Source organism: Lytechinus variegatus, chromosome 1 (genome assembly GCF_018143015.1).
Source record: "Lytechinus variegatus isolate NC3 chromosome 1, Lvar_3.0, whole genome shotgun sequence".
Taxonomy (NCBI): Eukaryota; Metazoa; Echinodermata; class Echinoidea; order Temnopleuroida; family Toxopneustidae; genus Lytechinus; species Lytechinus variegatus.
In genome coordinates, this window is record NC_054740.1 from 83,819,545 (window position 1) to 83,837,969 (window position 18,425).

The 18,425-nt window shown below is 33.3% G+C and overlaps 1 protein-coding gene across 3 annotated transcripts in view; it reads right to left on the reverse strand.

Moving 5' to 3' along the window:
• LOC121425682 (solute carrier family 15 member 1-like) overlaps positions 1-11,302 on the reverse strand; it is a 31,085-nt gene extending 19,783 nt beyond the window's left edge. The window contains exons 1-2 of one of the 3 annotated variants that reach the window (XM_041621846.1): positions 10,866-11,302; positions 2,753-2,876 (exon numbers count right to left, since the gene is read on the reverse strand). In XM_041621846.1, the coding sequence (XP_041477780.1) occupies positions 2,753-2,876 (124 nt within the window). In that variant the 5' untranslated portion in view covers positions 10,866-11,302. Of the gene's footprint in view, positions 1-2,752; positions 2,880-10,865 lie in introns of all 3 variants that reach the window. The other 2 variants (XM_041621852.1, XM_041621861.1) reach the window with 2 other exon arrangements.
• Positions 11,303-18,425: the final 7,123 nt, after the last annotated feature.

Genomic DNA, 18,425 nt, shown 5'->3' on the forward strand with positions numbered 1-18,425 from the left:
AAGAGAGAAAAAAAGACAGACAGATGCTCGAGAAGGAGAGAGATAGAGAATTTGAGAGACAGATAGATAGATGTTAGATAGATAGAAAGATAAAGAATGAGAGAGACAGAGAAGATAGACAAATTAACAGATAGATAGATACATAGATAGATAGATATATAGATAGAGAGAAATAGAGAAAGACAGACAGATGGATAGATAGATAGAGATAGATAGATGAGAGATAGATAGATGTTAGATAGATAAAGAGGGAGAGAGACAAAGAATATTAACAAATTAACAGATAGATAAGTTAAAAAAAATAGATAGATAAATAGATATAGAGATATATTAAATAGATAATTAAAGAATGAGAGAGACAGAGAAGATTATTAACAAATTAACAGATAGATAGATACTCTAGTTTAAAAATAGATAAATAGATAGAGAGAAATAGAGAAAGACAGACAGATGGATAGATAGATGGATAGAGAGATAGATAGAGAATTTGAGAGATAGATAGATGTCAGATAGATCAAGAATGAGAGAGAAGAGCGACAAATTAACAGATAGATACTGTAGTTACATAGGTAGGTAGAGAGAGAGAAATAGAGTATAGACAGACAGATGGATGGATAGATAGAGAGAGATAGAGAATTTAAGATAGATAGATGTTAGATAAAGAATGAGAGAGACAGAGAAGATTATTAGATAGATAGATACTGCAGTTACATAGATAGATAGAGATAGAATTTGAGAGATAGATATATAGACAGATAGAGAGAAAGACAGACATCAGCAAATCGGCAAGGCAAATGATCAAGGCAAACATTCGTATTGAACCTGGAAAGTATAAGCTCAGCTGCAAGTACGGTATGTTCTGCGGATAACTTCGGTGCATACATCTCTATGCTTCGGTGCGGACTTTGGATCGCGCGCCCAGCTGATAATGTAAACAAACGTAGACTCTTCACTAGTCGCTTTTTGGTTACTTTTCCGGAAAATGCCTTCGCCAGGGTGTAAAACGGAAACGCGCGGGCTGGAAAGGGATGTTGGCAGGTGGTTGGGGTGGGGTGTATGATTCTTTTTCATACTCAGTTTCCTTTGATTCAATTGCTTCACTGAAATTCATTTTATATTACATTCTGTATTTTTATACTAGGTATTAACCTAGTTCTAGATTATTTTAATGTTATATTCTGTAACTTTTGTAACTTATGGTATACTTCTGCTCAATAGCAATTATGTTATGCTATTTTTTTGGGGGGGTAATATTCTATCAGATTAAGTGTAAATGTTTTTTAACTGGATGATCAATTCAATGAAGACTATTAAACATAAGAAATAAATAAATATCATTGTCAATCCAACAAGTTCTGTGTTTCACCTAAACTTTCACCTAACACTTAACTTGGGGGGGGGGGGCAGGCAGTGAAATTAAAAAAATGTTATTCCCTTGTCCTCAAATGTATAACATTGACAAGGATAAAAAACATTTTCCATTATATACCCAAAACCAAAAATGTTGGCAAAGACAAATATGCTGGTGGCAGTGGTAATTTTCAAGCATACAAAGATAGATCTCTCTGTAGAAATTTGAACTGACATGTACTGGCTAGTACTGTAAGCTCAAATATATCACCGCAAGTGGTTTACCCAAGCATGAAATTTTTACTGTGCACTCACATTGTTGGCACTTATAGACATTCACTATATGAGTTGACGTTCGACATGCAAATTACAATATACAGTACTACTGTGGAGCGTTGTGGCCCAGTGGATTAGTCTTCTGACTTTAAATCAGAGGGTGTTCAAATCCCAGCCATGGCGTAATTTCCTTCAGCAAGAAATTTATCCACATTGTGCTGCACTTAACCCAGGTGAGATAAATGGGTGCCCAAAGGGATTAATTCCTTGAATGCATGAGCGCTGAAACACAGCTGACTCTAAAGCTAAGGTAATGATAAGAACATCGCGCCTTGGAATAGAATATTTCTAGATAGATGGTGCTATATAAATGCCTATTATCATCATTATTATTATTAAATATGCATGTTGTTATTTCAATTTTTTAGACAGCTATGACACAATGCATTCAATCTTAAAAGAATTTGAAAACATTTAGCTCTAACAGTCAATCAGCAAACAAAATAAAAAACAAGAATTGTAAATCAATATTAAATGGTGCTTGTGATTTTCATTACAACCTGTATGTTAAAGACTATTCAGGCTCAGCATTCAGTATTTTTCAGGAATCAGAATAATATCAAAGAACTGTAACATGCATCAAAACATCTTTTACATTTACTGAAGCAATGGTGTATAAATGTTGCAGGACGAATTAGGAAAGGAGCATGCATGATATAAAATAATAAAGAGAGTAGAGTAAGCGAAGGAAAATGAAAAGGTGAAAAATACTGTAAAAAGCTTGCATCACTGTATCGGCTTTAATTAATTTTTGAAATTAGTAAAAAAATAAGTAGATATCTCAAGCAGTAAAATTATATAAATCTAATGACTAGGATTCCCACATCTAAAGTACAAGTAATGCCATACACATGTCTAAAACCTAGAAAAACCCTGCTCTATGCAACTGAAAAAAAAAAACTATTTAACGAGCAAAGGATATAACAACTTGGAACAACGAAATAAAATCATGTCTGAAACCATAAGAACCTGAATTAGTGAAATGAAGAAAATTATTTGCAGGGCAAGTTAGGCAACATAACACCATGAACATGCAACTACAGACACAATTTACAGCAAGCAGTACCTGCGGTAGGTCTTTTATAAGCTGCGCTTGAATATGGTGACTCGGTGTGCGTAGTGCCGTCTTCCAGCGTTTGAGGATCCATCATAAAAGGAACTAACTCGTCTTCAGCAATAAAATCAGTCATCTGCTAGGAAGCGACAGAAAGACCACGTTCAGTTACCTCCAAGTTTCCCATTATAATGAAAATGTAACAGCAATTTAGTGTATTTATTACTAATTTATTCAGACCTTTCAAGAATACATTATAATGAATTATGTAATACAAATCATTCAAGTGCAAGATTGACCTGAATTTAAGATTATTTTATGTAACTACCAAGGAAAATATTTCAAGCAAGAATTTTTATTTTAAACTTTCGTTACAAAGATGAAAAGATATGCACAATGGTTAGGCCTCATATTGAGCCAATTCAAATCTAATTTAAAATTTCCACTATAGACCAAGAATCTATGTTAAATTAAAACATTCTCTAGTGCATAGAAGTTTCTACAAGGATTCTTTATGAAAGTTAATGGAAAATGATAAAAGCAATAATATGTTGGGAGGATTTGGGAATTGAAGCAAAAACAAAATTATATTTATTGCAGCAGCTTCTGAATGGTTTTATTAAAGTAGATCTGTAATGATATAGAGACAGAAATAGAACAGATGGCTAGAGTTAGTAATGACAAGAGTTTTTAATGAATGGAGGTAAAATGTTAGTGCAAAAGGAAAAGGGTATATCATTGGAATACCAATTCACATATCTACAAGTAAGTTTTTAACATGAACGTACATGTAATATATTCCAAACAGAAGTAATCAAACTAACTATTTTTACAATACTGATTATGGAGGCTCGATACAAATATTTGCATCAGAACGCAACTATTCCATGACAATTAATAGAAATAACAATAACAACTGAATTAATACCAGGTCATATTATATTCATACTCTATCATATAGTACACAGTACTCGATTCGGGCAAAATTTACTTTCTGAAAATTTAGCATTTTTGTTTAGTTAATACCAATCATGATTTTCTAAATTGATTTCTTCAGCCTTTATGAAAAGAATTACCAGAAAAAGTGACCAAAATTCCATCATATAGGATGCTTTTGAACAAATAATGAAATAGATCGAAGATAAAATACTAGTGATTTTCTTTATGATAATGACTGCTAAGTCCTCCCTCCCCCAATAAAGAATAACCCCTAAAAATGCTTGGCAAAAAAAATCTACATCACAAGGAAAAAGAGGTTTTAGGTCTGCATCTCAAGACTACTTAACAATGAACCTGAATTAAACCATTCCGGATTTGTAATTGATAAGAAAATGCTGACACTCGGGCAATTCATTTCTTATTTTCTATTCTTAATTTTCTTTTTCTATTAGATATTCAATTATCAGACTGAATTATACTGAAATCACTGACACATAAAGTTAATTACAGACACCATATGGCAATCAAGTGATTTTAAATGGAATAATACTAGGGGTACCCAATTGCATGGTTTTCTGAGACTACCTTGACTTTATTTGGAAAATAATAGATACAGATCTCAAAGTCTTGGAAAGAACAAGTCCACCCCAACACAAATCTATTCAAATTATAAAAAAAAAGATAAAAATGCAGCAAGCACTACACCAACAAATTTCATCAAAATCAGATGCAAAATAAGAAAGTTATGACATTTTAAAGTTTCCTTTAATTTTACAACACAGTCATATATGCACATCCTGGTGGTTGGTTTGCAAATTGAGGGTAGTCTGAGCACTGTGCAAACCCTTCACTCGAGTAAAGGGCCTGAATTGCAGCCTACTCATGCCTTGTGTACTGGAGGCCCTCTCGTTCATGAAACAGCAAGTTTTGTATGTGCTAGTCTTTGCGTGGAGACACACTTGTTGATCAAAGTTTCAATCAGTGTCTGTGCCTGCAGACTAAATTGAGGGGACTGATGACATCATCCACTCACACTATTTCTTTTGTATTTCATTGTATGAAATATTTTCATTTACCCCTCATTGTCATGTAAAACAAAGTTTTATTCCACCCTGAACATGCAGAATTACCACTGTTTTCACATTTTGCAGTTTAGACAGATTATTACTGTCAAATCTGTAATAATTGAAATATTGTATAATTCAAACAATAAAAAATAAAATAGTGGGTAAGGGACATCATTGACCCTCTCTTTTGCATATCACTGAGATGTGCTTTTAACTACTTTGTTGAAAATTAACGAAACTTTAACGTGTCATAACTTTATTATTTTACATCCGATTTGGATACAATTTTCAGCATTATACTCGCTTGATTTTTCTCTATTGATTCAGATCAACAATTTTGGGGGATGAACTTGACCTTTGAATCAACAACCAATGAAAAAAAAGTTAATGAAGCAACCATGTTTGTATTTGAAATAAACGTCTTTGAAAACAGCATTTTATGAAAAAAAGGTGTTGATGATAGAACACATCCTGAATCCTATACCTTCTCACTATAAATCCCCTACTTCTATCATGGATCTAGTGTAGCTCCACGCTACTGTCATGAATATTCCTCTGAGCTACTCAGATGTCCCTTGAGATTTGACCAGGATTGTTTTCCCTTCTCCGCAATATACCTGTCACACTTGGTTAGGTAAGATATTAATCCTGACTCGTTGCCTCCAGACGAATAATGTATTCGCTGAAAACTGGAGATAAAATCGCTAACGTCGCTTCAGCGATCTGATGTTACGCTATATCAACTCCTTCAGTGCCAATAGGGTTTGGTATTTGAAGTGAAAAAACATAAACAAATGAACAAGTTTTTTGTTGTCTGTCCAGCTTGAGCAAAATACAGTGTATGTATTTTTCGTTCTGTAATATTGTTCTTTAAAAAATTAAAATATAAACCTGATATTTCTCTTGCTCAGTTCAGGTTCAGCCAATAATTTTTTCCTCCTAAAAACTTGTCATATTTTGACTGATCATTTGCCCTAAGCATAACAAAGCAAGTGCTAGTATGTATTCTCTATTCAAGTACACAAATTGCCCAAAAATAATGGCAATCAATCATTTTGTCTACTAAACGTTTGGAGCTATCTGAGATAAAGATAAAATAAAGCATGGTACAGTACAGGTACATGCGGACAGTGAAACCTCCAACATGTTCCACTATGGAATACAATATTTCTGCTTTAATATAAAAAGTACATCCAGCGACTACAAAAAAAATAATTAATCACATTACCATTTACTATTGAATGGTACTTTAACACATACCTCTTTTGATTTCATTGGCTACTACATGTATTCATTTTCAAAGCCAAAGCCACGTTATGTTATGTTTAATATTATTCTGCAAGTGCCGTCATAACACATCTCATATAATAAAAAATTGGAAAATATAAATTCAAGGTTCAATAGCAAATGCCAGAAAACTCATCCATAAATAATTGTCAATTCAGTTTGTCCATGAATCTAGCCTATGAGAGTTGCCTACTGCATGTAGATCTACTGTATGTGTTAAAAGATTGATTCAACAATTTTTTTTCAGGAGCTCATCTACAGTGTGCTCCATATTATTTTCTCCTCTGATTGATATTCTACACTTTTAACAGCTCTATGTTTGATCTCTAGGGGGATCATAAAAAAAATGGACTGGGAACTTCCAGAGAAACAATATTAATGAGGCAGTCATATAATTTTGAGTCTGACATAATTTACAGATCAAAGACTGCCAATTTAATAAAAATGAGTCTACATGTACATCTATGTCTTCAAAGTCATGATCCCACAAGAGTTAGTCCTAGAATAAAATAGGCCTATACATTTTCAAAAAAATAATTTCAGAATTGTGTAATTAACACTTATAAATTTGCATGTTTAATTTATTTGAGTGTTTCATAATACATATACATGTACGCAAGTTGTGACATCACTCATACATACTAATCCTGAGAAATTGGTCAACCCTGGTAAAAAAAAAGGACAAGTCCACCCCAACAAAAATTTGATTTTAATAAAAAGAGAAAAATTAAACAAGCATAACACTGAAAATTTCATCAAAATCGGATGTAAAATAAGAAAGTTATGGCATTTTTAAAGTTTCGCTTTATTTCACAAAACTGTTATGCACATTTCGGTCGGTTAAAAATGAGGAAATGATGACATCACTCACTCACTATTTCTTTTGTATTTCATTCTATGAAACATTGTTTATTTTCTCATCATTGTCATGTAAAATGAAGTTTCATTCCTCCCTGAACACGTGAAATTCCATTATTTTAACATTTTGTGCTTCAGGCAAGAGGTCCTAATTGTCAAATTCGTTAAAATTGAAATATTGTATAATTCAAACAATAAAAAAACAAAAGAAATAGTGAGTGAGTGACATCATCGACTCTCTCATTTGGATGTAACTGGCTCGTTCATATAACTATTTTGTTAAAAATAAGCGAAACTTTGAAATGTCATAACTTTCTTATTTTACATCCGATTTTGATGAATTTTTGAGCATGGTGCTTGTCTGATTTTTCTCTATTGATTCAAATCAACATTTTTCTGAGGTGGACTTGACCTTTAAAGGGGTACTCCAGGCTGAAAATATCTATATCTAATAAAACAAGTGGAATGCCTCTGGCCGTCTCACCTGCATCACGCCGTTCAATATAGCAGCAGTGCTGACTTTGAAAACCACCCCATCGCACAAGATGTTCAGTGATACATGGTTACTCTTATGTCCACTTTTTATGAACTAGACCAATAAACTTACAGAGATATGATGGTTATTCAACAAAAACCCCAACATGGCCAAAGTTCATTGACCTTACATGACCTTTGACCTTGATCATGTGACCTGAAACTCGAACAGGATGTTCAGTGATACTTGATTACTTTAATGTCCAAGTTTAACGAACTAGACCAATGAACTTTCAAAGTTATGATGGTAATTCAACAGATACCCCAATTCGGCCAAAGTTCATTGACCCTAAATGACCTTTGACCTAAATCATGAGACCTGAAACTTGCACAAAATGTTCAGTGATGCTTGATTACTATCATGTCCAAGTTTCATGAATCAGATCCATAAACTTTCAAAGTTATGATGGGAATTCAACAGATACCCCCAATTCGGCCAAAGTTCATTGACCCTAAATGACCTTTGACCTTGGTCATGTGACATGAAACTCTAATAGGATGTTCAGTAATACTTGATTAACCTTATGGCCAAGTTTCATGAACTAGGTCCATATACTTTCTAAGTTATGATGTCATTTCAAAAACTTAACCTCAGGTTAAGATTTGATGTTGACACCGCCGCCGCCGTCGGAAAAGCAGCGCCTATAGTCTCACTCTGCTATGCAGGTGAGACAAAAATCAACGATTCCGTTTACCCATTCAGTAGCAATAACAATACATTAATTACCCTCTCGGAAAGATGAAACAATTTCATCAAACTGATAACAAATAGAGAAGTTATAGAATTTTAAAGTTTAATTAGCAATATATATTGAGAAAACAGTTGTATGCATGTCTCATGAATATTCATTAGGTGGGCTGATGATGTCATATCCCCACTTCCCTTTGGCTTATATTATTACATGAACATAAAATCATTATTGTTTCATTTTTTCATACATGTGTAAATGATATATCTCCATTAATAATGAAATAAGTCGCAACAATGAACTGCATTAAATCAGTTATAAATCCAATTTTTTTAAGTTCTTAGAGTACAAAATTTAAATAAATCCAATTTCATGTAATAAATTACAAGAGAACAAGTGGGAGGTATGGTATCATCAGTTAGCTTGTTGAATATGCCAATCTCATCTGTTTCAACAAAATAATGCAAATTTTTTATAAAATGCCATAACTTTGTAATTTTTAGTCCAATTTTGATCAAATTTTCAGTGTTTTGATTGTCTGATTTTTCTTTATCTGTTCAAATTATCTGATTTTCAGCTTGGACTCGGCGTACCCCTTTAACACCATGCATACATCCGCACTTTCTCTTTAAAATTGATTACAACCTCATTCAAACAATTCAGTTTCCCTAAGATCTCACTAAGTTTCAAATACTGCTTAATCCTTATTCTTCCACGCTTCAGATTCATCATTCATTTAATGGGGCATTGCAAGATACTTGCGATTGATTGCAGGTCTATTTACATTCCCTAAATCAATCATCATAAGTCTTCAAATTAATTTCAAATTTGTTACTGATTGCTGTTCAAACTGCTTCTTGTATAAAGAGTGTAATATGATTTGCTTTGACAGCTAAAATTGATCTATTAAATTGTCAAATTGCAACAGAAAATTTGCGATTGATTGCAAACATTTTCTTGCAACTCCCCCTTAGTCTTTCTCAAAATCCTTACTTGTGCCCCATTTTATATTGTACATGTAGGTCTTATAAAAATTTGGTTGAACCTGCAAGCCTCTCTAATGATAATGAACATGAAGAGTGGTGCATGAATTATGAAACCATGAATTTGAATTCTTTCAGGCGGGTGTTTCACAAAGCTGTTCGTAAGTTAAGAGCAACTTTAAGCACGACTGGTGATCCTTACTTGTGGTAAATGTTGTATTCAATTGGCGATGGTTTAGACGGATTCACCAGTCACTTTTAAAGTCGCTCTTAACTTATGAACAGCTTTATGAAACGACCCCCAGGACATACATACACCCTAATTCTTGTGACAAGGGTTTTCTTTGAATTAAGATTTCTTTTATTAACTCACTCAGTATGTAATTCGATGTCAGGTATTACAGGGGAATCCACCCTTGGCCAGAAAATGTTGTGTTGGGAAGGAGAAAAATAAATTATATAGAATGGTGAAAGTTTGAAATAAATCAGACAAGCAATAAGTAAGTTGTAGCTGCTTTAAAATTGAGATCACTATCAAATACAATGTAGATTTCAAATTGGCAACTGGGTATAAGTAAATTATGCCAAGGGCAATGACAACTTTCCCATAGGCCATATACTTTATTATCAGGGATTTGTGGTTTTCTCCTAAGTTCCCATTCCCCTGGGGCAGTAATCGAAATATAACCCAAGTAGTAAATTGTTTCATTTTCTCATGAAAGACAAATATAATTTGAAATAAAACTTTCACCTGTTTTGTATTGTACCGCTTTCATAGTGAAGGCGAAGTGGAGTTGATCCGGAGTAACTCCGGGTTGAGTTGATCTGCTTGTACTGCGGACTGACTTTAAACCCCCTTTCATATTGGCAAGCACCGCAGCGGTGTATCCGCAGTCATTGCCATGGTTTCCAAGCGAGTTCGTGCCATACGTGTGGCGAGATCACAGCGATAAGCGCATACCGCATTTCCGGTGCGGAGTAACTCCGTTTGTAACCCTCTTCTCGAAGTGGGTTGAGTACTCCGCTTTGAATCTGGATCGAACTAATCTCAGAATTTTCATATTGCCCTCCAAAGAGGAGTAACTCCTCCTGCACTCCGGACTAACTCCACTTCGGCTCTCACTATGAAAGGGGTATTGGAGTACATGGAAGAGTAGTCCTTGCCTTACATATGACATCCCATATGCGGCCAATTTAAAGTCACCATGGGTATAGTGATTACCAATATTTACAACTTTCTTGTTGTTTGTCCAATATTGTTCAAACTTTCACCTATCAACTTGTCTGATTTTTCTTTTCCTTATAAAAACATGCTTTTATCTGGGTTGGATTCCCCTTTAAATGTCATACTTGATCTTTCTGAAGGCAATTCCAAAGTTCTTTCATCATCAATTTTGTTATACATGTTACAGGTATTGTGGCATCAGTGTCATTGCAATAATTTATTTAATAATCATCATTAAAATATCCATTAGCCTACATTATGATATCATTACCATAAATAATATTAGGCCTATATTATCTTAATAACTATCATTATAACTAGTAATTATGGTAATTGTTATTAATGTAATCATTATTTCTATGATTATAGTAAGTAATAAATTATCATTCTATATTATTATTATCATTATTATTGTCATTATTATTATCATTATCTTTGCCTTGTCACATGATTAGGCCATAGACTTGTATTTTGTGATAATTATTATTTTTATCATTATTAAGTTTATTGTCCAAGTTTGTTTGAAATATGAAAACATCTTACCTCCTGCAGCACCAGCAGTAGATACGAATTCTGGAGTGATTTCTTGCATGCTCACAGTTGGGGCACAAAAAGGGCTACAGTCACAGATTTTTAACTTGAAGTTGAGGTCTGTATTATTTGTAGTCGGATTGAAATATGTTCGCAACGCAGTCCAGCTCCACCAGTCCGGGGCTCCGCCCCGTCGGCAATGGCTCTCGCGTTCGTCTGATCAAAAGCAGCTGCTAGCTGCTCGGAGGAAAATTGGGCCCAAACTCGTTAAAAGACTGAGTTTCTAGGTATCATTTCATACTTGTTCATGTCGATATATGTGATAATCAATTCTTGTTCTTCATGAAGCCTGACAATCATGAAATAACAATAACGAGAAGAAACTGTATCAGCAATCATTGTCCTCGGCAAACATATGTTGCAGACAAGTTCAGGAAACAAACAACACCAGTCCCAATTTTCGCAGCACCCCCTCTCGTGACAACTGTTATCACAGTGTAACAGTGCGAGTGGAGATCATCATGACATAGAGATAAAACTAGTATCATGGATCATGGTCACCGCAAATCTCTAATTCTATTTTTATATTATAATTATACAATTTATACCGTTTCATGTTTTGTCCATAACTAATTCATAATATTTTCATATCACCAGTTAATTATAACAATTATATTTACACCCGTTGTTGTTACTATTACTGATAAAAATTAAATTAAAAATTAAGTCATGAGAAGGCGTCTCCCGCTTGAATTCAAGCGCAGCCCCTGCCCCCAAAAAAGCTGTTCAAAATACTAGTACCGTACATGTATTTATATTTTAGTGTCATAGGCCTATAGTGTGTTAGTACTAACTTTATATCATCATTCCTAATCTTCGTATTATCGCACTGTAAAAACTGTAGTGTTAAAACTGACGCCAGTTGGTGTTAATAGAAGAACCTGGAGATTGAACATAACACCAAAGAGTGTAAATCAACAACCAAGGTGCTTTGATAACACCTATATGTTATAAACTAACACCGTCAATTTGACATCGGAGTAAAATAACTGGTGTGGTCCTCTATGTACACCGGTTAACACCACAGTTTTTTGCTGTGTACATTTACAGATTCGTATAGCTTTGGTTGTCTTCCAGGTATTGCATGAATTTTCTTTAATAATCTTTTTATCAATCATTTTTTTTGTATTGTAATACTGACCTGATTTTGGCGGTAAATCACAATAATATTTTTCACAGATCGTAATATAATATCCTTTTTAAAATTTTGTTTTTACTCCACAATCCTGTGTTATTTAATTTCTTCTTGTCATGATTGGCAAATTCATATCAATACTGAATTAGACATGCATGGTTCAAATCAAATAGGCTGTTGACAAATCAAGTTATAAAAAATGATATAGGCCTACTACCTTCCGACAGTCTATTAATAATTCCCTATAAAAGCTATACGTAAAGTGTTGATTTCCTTGGTCTTTATAGAATCAATTAGGAGATCCATTCAGTAAAGTTACTCAAAATTTTCGTGTTCTATAGAAATTACCTAGGAAACTCATTTCAATCTTCTAAATTAATGCCAGTTTTTCTTTCATGAATCCATGTTTATATAAAAAAAATATATGATGTTTGGAAACAAATATCGGATTTGACAAATTTTTCATTTCACACACATTTTTTCCGTATGATTATTAAATATCATTACCGCAGGGGAAGGCGAGGTAGGTTGTGACACTTTTTGCATTTTGCACGTTAGAATTGATATGACTAGTAATATTGTAGAAATAAGCACCTTACCTTTAAATTTGATTCTTGGGAAATATTTTTCACCTATATATAAAACTTTCTACCCCACCCTGAATGTCAGTGTGACCTTTGAAAAAAAAACGATGTCAAATGGCTCAACTTGCCCCATCTGTGGGGTAAGTTGTGCCACCGTCTGGGGTAAGTTGAGCCACAAAAACTATGTACAAAATGTATACAGGAAGAACAAGGATGTCAATTTTTCATTTAAAGTCTTTTCACTTGCTAATTCTCTATAAATACTAACATCTTCTAAAAGTAAAAGAACTGTCATGTGAATTTGCTCCTTTCTGCCTGCATATCAATGGCTTTTTATGTTTTTTAATTTTTTTTTTATTATAAATCACCATAAGAATTAACATGGCTCAACTTTCCCCATGTTGATTTGTCTTCAATTCCCCTAGTCTAAACGTATTGCGATATTTTCACATCCACACATTTCTTATGCATTCATCATGTAAAAGACTATGACAAGAATGAAAATCCATACCTGGACTAACAACACTGTTCTTATTTCTATAATATATTTAAAGACGTGTGTGGGTAAAAAGCACTTACCTATTTCACACCCTTTTTTACTTTTTTGGCTGAAATAATGTATTTCCCTCTAAAAAAGTACTTTTTGTTTCAAAGTTGAAAACAGAATGGTGGGGTTAAGGGTTATGCAATGGGTCATCAATACATAACACCACCACAATGTCATTCATTATTAGCCTGGGGGTGGTGGCTCAACTTGCCCCTATGCTCAACTTACCCCGCGCCTTCCCCTACTCATTATCCCAGCACCATTTAAAATTTGAGCTCAAATATTGTTTATTATTATATATTGCCATTATGTGTGTTTGCTTGTTGTTTTCTGGGGTCATTCATTAATTAATTCAGGCCTACTTTTCATTCAAAAATTATTTTATATCACAATAATGCATAATTAGGTTACGTTCTGAAGACCCTTTTAACCTCTGGCCTGGGCAGTAAAAACAAAACATGCAATGAAATAAGGACGTCATCATTTCCGTGTGAGTTTTATGAATTCTATATAATTCACGTAAGATGTTACTGAATGCAAGTCGATAAACACTTTCAAAAGAAATGTCGAAGCAGTTTCTATATATTCAAAATGAGTTTAGTCATGATTTCTTGTAAAGTATAATACTATATTATGACAGTGGATACTTGTATCATTGTTGTTATTCTTTCTTTTATATATTTCATGAACCATTGATATTTGGAAAAAGCGCTATGTAAAAAAGGTTTGATAACCTTTTTTATGAAGTAGGCCCTACTCCATTTCATTTTCAAATTAAATCTTGTTTACGTTTTATTCCAAATACTAATTTTTATTACACGATATTTTCTACTGGATGATTAAAAATACAAAAATAAACTGCCCTCCTTCACTCCTTGTTTTTTTTAAGTATGATTTTGCTTCGGTGCTGAAAAGGGAATTTTCTACTTTAATTGAAAAGATAATTAAGTTTCAAAGTAGAGCTCGAGTGCAGACCTTGGCGTTCGTGTCTTCCCCTATTAAGATGACTCGCCATTTGTTCCTTCAGCAATATACTCGTGTCGAAACCAAAATCCAAGAAGAGAAGTAATCTTATTGGAAAGAGTAAAATGACAGGAACAATTTTTAAAAAAGTTCATCAAAATCGGTTAGAAATAAGCAAGTTATGGGAATTTGAAAACTCTTGTTGTACTTTTATGGGCATCCTCAAATTGGCAAACGTGCTTTAAAATGGCTGATTTTGTGGACACTGAACTCTCCATTCGTTTTGTACACAAATTTTCAGATTTTCCTCCTTGCATCTTGCCTCCTTCTGAGCACAACATATGTCATGGGAAAATATAATCCACACCATATATGTCAAGGTCAGGAGGAGATAATGTGAAATATGTCAAATAAAGGGGGAAATCTGAAAATATGTGTACAAAACAAATGGAGAGTTGTCCACAAACTTTTTCAGCCATTTTGAAGCACATTTGCCAATTTGAGGATCCACATAGTAAGTACAACAAGACTCTTTAATCGTCCATAACTTGCTTATTTCATAACCGATTTTGATGAAACTTTTTTAAAATTGTTCCTCTCATTTTACTCTTTCCAATAAGATTGCTTCTCTTCTTGGGTTTTGGTTTCCTTTAATTAATTGTCCTGAAAGCCCAAATACAGTATGTGTATATAACGATTCGAAAGAGTGCGATGAATTATAGGATTATGGATTAGGTTATAAGTTTGTGTTTGGATTGACGCGTAGATTTCCATAATAAAGGATCAATCATTATTGTCATAAGAAAATAAGATGAAATGAATGTCTGCATTCAAATTGCATTCGTTTTCATAGTCACCATCCAATTTTTGAAAAAGCCCTGGGAATGAAAAATATATATGAAATATGTGGGTATTTTTTTTTTACATACAAGTACAATCTTGGGTTTGGGTCTCTTCTATCCAATGAAAGTATAAGTTTTCAAAGAATGTTACACTAGAGTGAGCACTGTCCATTTTTGTAAAGCTCGCAGAAATCTGTTCGAGCATGACTCTGCTCGTTTTCACGCTTTGTCAAGGGTGAAATCAAACCTGCGAAACATTTCTCATACATTTCCCTTGAACTTTAGTCAATTGAAATACTAGTAAAACGGACACATTCAAGCACTTTGTAACAATTTTACCACCCAAATTGAAATTTCAACAATTAGTAAGCACAACCTTTTCCCTTTTTTAGCTATATAGAATTGAGGACATAACTGAATCTGAACAAAAGTTTATATCAGATATCTCCAGCATTATTTTTTTTTTGCATTTTTTTATCATTAAAAGTGGGTTTAAATTTTATTTTTCATTTAATACTTGTTTCTACACACTTTTCCCAAGCTTGACAATTAAAATTAAAATCAAGCCTAAGTCATTTCATGTAAATCACAGCTGAGTATAAAGCAAATATCGTCACGATGACCTCGGTGTGTGGGGGAGTGAGGCGAAGTGCACTCTTCGAAGTGTTTGGGCAAGGAAAAAAGTTTTAAAAATGTAAAAGATATCTCCAAATCAATTTTACTAACTAAATTCCACGTGTTCTTCATGATCAAGATCTACTATTTCAAAGTTCTGCGCAAATCACTTTTCACTAACTTTTCAAAAGTAAGTGGTGCTCACTCAAGCGGAAATATTTTTCGATAGTTGTATCGCCATTTGCTTAAATATATCTGTACCAATGTTAAAATGTGGAAAGATCTTCAGGATATTACAAATGTATTATTTTTTGCAAGTTTTTTTTTTCTAAGTGTAAACGTTTTTTGGTAACGCACGGTATTTCAATAGATAGAGCAGAGCAAAATGCTGAATATTTGACCAAAATCGGAAAACAAATAACGAAGTTATACAATTAAAGATTTGCATTATTCCTGTGAAACAGTTCTAGGCATGTCTTTATGAATATTCATCAGGCAGGCTGATGATGTCATATCCCAACTTGTTGTTTGTATTTATTTCATGAAATAAGGTTAATTCAAACATTTTCTACCAAGAATTAAAACAACTGGATTGACAAATGATTAAGTGCATTAGTTATTTACTGCCGCAACTTATTTTATCATAATGGAGACACACACAAGTATTATGAAAAAAATGAAACAATTACGATTTCATGTAATACCATAAGAAAAAGGAAAGTGGGGATATGACATCATCAGCCCAGCTAATGAATATTCGTGACGATGTACATATGACTGTTTTCACAAAATATTGATAAAATTAAAAATTCAATAACTTCGTTATTTGTTATCCGATTTCGATGAATTTCAACATTTTGATTTGTGAATATTACTCTATTTTATTAGATATGAATATTTTCAGCCCGGACCATCCCTTTAAAGAAAATTGTTATTTCATGCGTTTTTTGTTTTAGTTCATTCATTTGATTCTTCTTTGTAATTAACGCTTTAACATAAGTAATTAAAATGTGAACTAAAAGGTAAATTATTAACTACATGACAATTCTCTAACAGTTTTATATATTCTGAACAACTGGACAAAACTGGAACCTATCTGCCATACACATGCAAAGAAAAAAAAATCCTCATAACTTCAAAAAGAAGTTAGATAAAAAAAGATCTTGATGTTGTTACTTTACAATATCAGCGCATTTAAATTGAAAATCATTATTTTTAAAGGCACATTTTCGTAAATTTTGCTGAGATAATATTATGAGGAGATGGTCATTGATTTTTACCCATCAAGCATGATTTGGTTTCCTAAAATTCTCTTCTTTAAATAGAAAAAGGAGTGGAGCTCTGAATAATTCAGATTTGGGTGATTATTTTCATTGCATGCTATATGTGATCAGACCTAGATATTATTTCTAGATTGTATACTGCCTTTATAGGCGATGTTTATGAGCTCGATTAATTGTGGCGTTGTCTGTTACAACAGATAGCTGCGGGTGCTTCCATTTTCCGAGACATTTAACATCATCAGTTATCAGCGCCACAAAGTACGCAAAACCTTCACTTAAACGTTTAAGCGAGGACACTTCAGCCAGCACTTTCGAATTTAATATTGGCAGTTGCTTTTAAACAACAAATAGTTGTTTGATATTGCATAAACACGCGCGCGAATTTCCCCGACGGTTGAATGTCTCTTTTTTATCCCTAGCTTTTGTGATTAGAAGGATAAAAAAAAATCACTGAAAATTGCGTTCGTTTTCTTTAATTAATTGATTGTTTTCATATTGGATGGATTTGAAAATCAATGAAAAGATATAGTGCACCCTAAGTGCCCACCATGTTTTGCACTAAATTTTATATTTATCATGTACAGATGGATTTGAAAATCTGATGCAAAACATAGTTGTTGTTGTTTTAATTATATTTCTATTTTCTTAAGTTTTATTTCATCATAACTTCAAAATCTAACTTATCCAATCATCTTACTGATTTATTTGTAATCTAAAATTTCCATTCTAGATATATAGAGCAAATATATATTTTGAATCAATCCGATTCCGAAAATTATATTCCGTGACTTAACTCTTCCTTCTTCCATGTCATCCGTCTTCTAATTGTCTTGTTTTAAATCAATTTCCTCAACACGAGAAAGAACAGGCCTGTGGCTACATGGAGTTTGGAATCCAAGCACATCATCACATTCACCGTCGAGTAGTTATCTGAAAAGCTCACATTTCGCTCCATCAACAGAGACACAAAGTACTTTGAACGGTAAACGAGTCACCGCAGCGGATCTTTTCATGAAGATAATGATTTGTGGTTCTTTTTCATCCTTTGAATTCGTATTAGAAATGGCCTCTGTGTTTGAGAAGAAAAGAAAATTGCTTTAAAAACTTTATATGTGGCAATGAAAGCGTGACATCAAAGACCATTCTATAAAAAAATCATAACCTATATATCCGGCGCCTCTTACTTTTTGATCTTCTTTACATTAAAAAAATGACTAGCAAGTTTCAAGTTTCTGAACTTCATCAACAGAATATCCCCATTCAGTTTATGACCAAATACTATGACATTCGTCTTTCGTGGGGGTTAACCACTGATCTCTCCACTAGTGGGGTTAACTTGCATATTTTAACTAAATCAACTTGTAAGTTTTCTGCACCTCCTCATTATACCATGATTAATAAAGGCTACATCATCAGCATAAAGAGACATTTTTAATTTAAGATGCATTTTTTATACTTAACACATTAGCACATGTCATTGATAAAAAAATCAATGAGCCTAATATAGATCCATGAGGACAAATGATATGCTTCGCATTGGTTT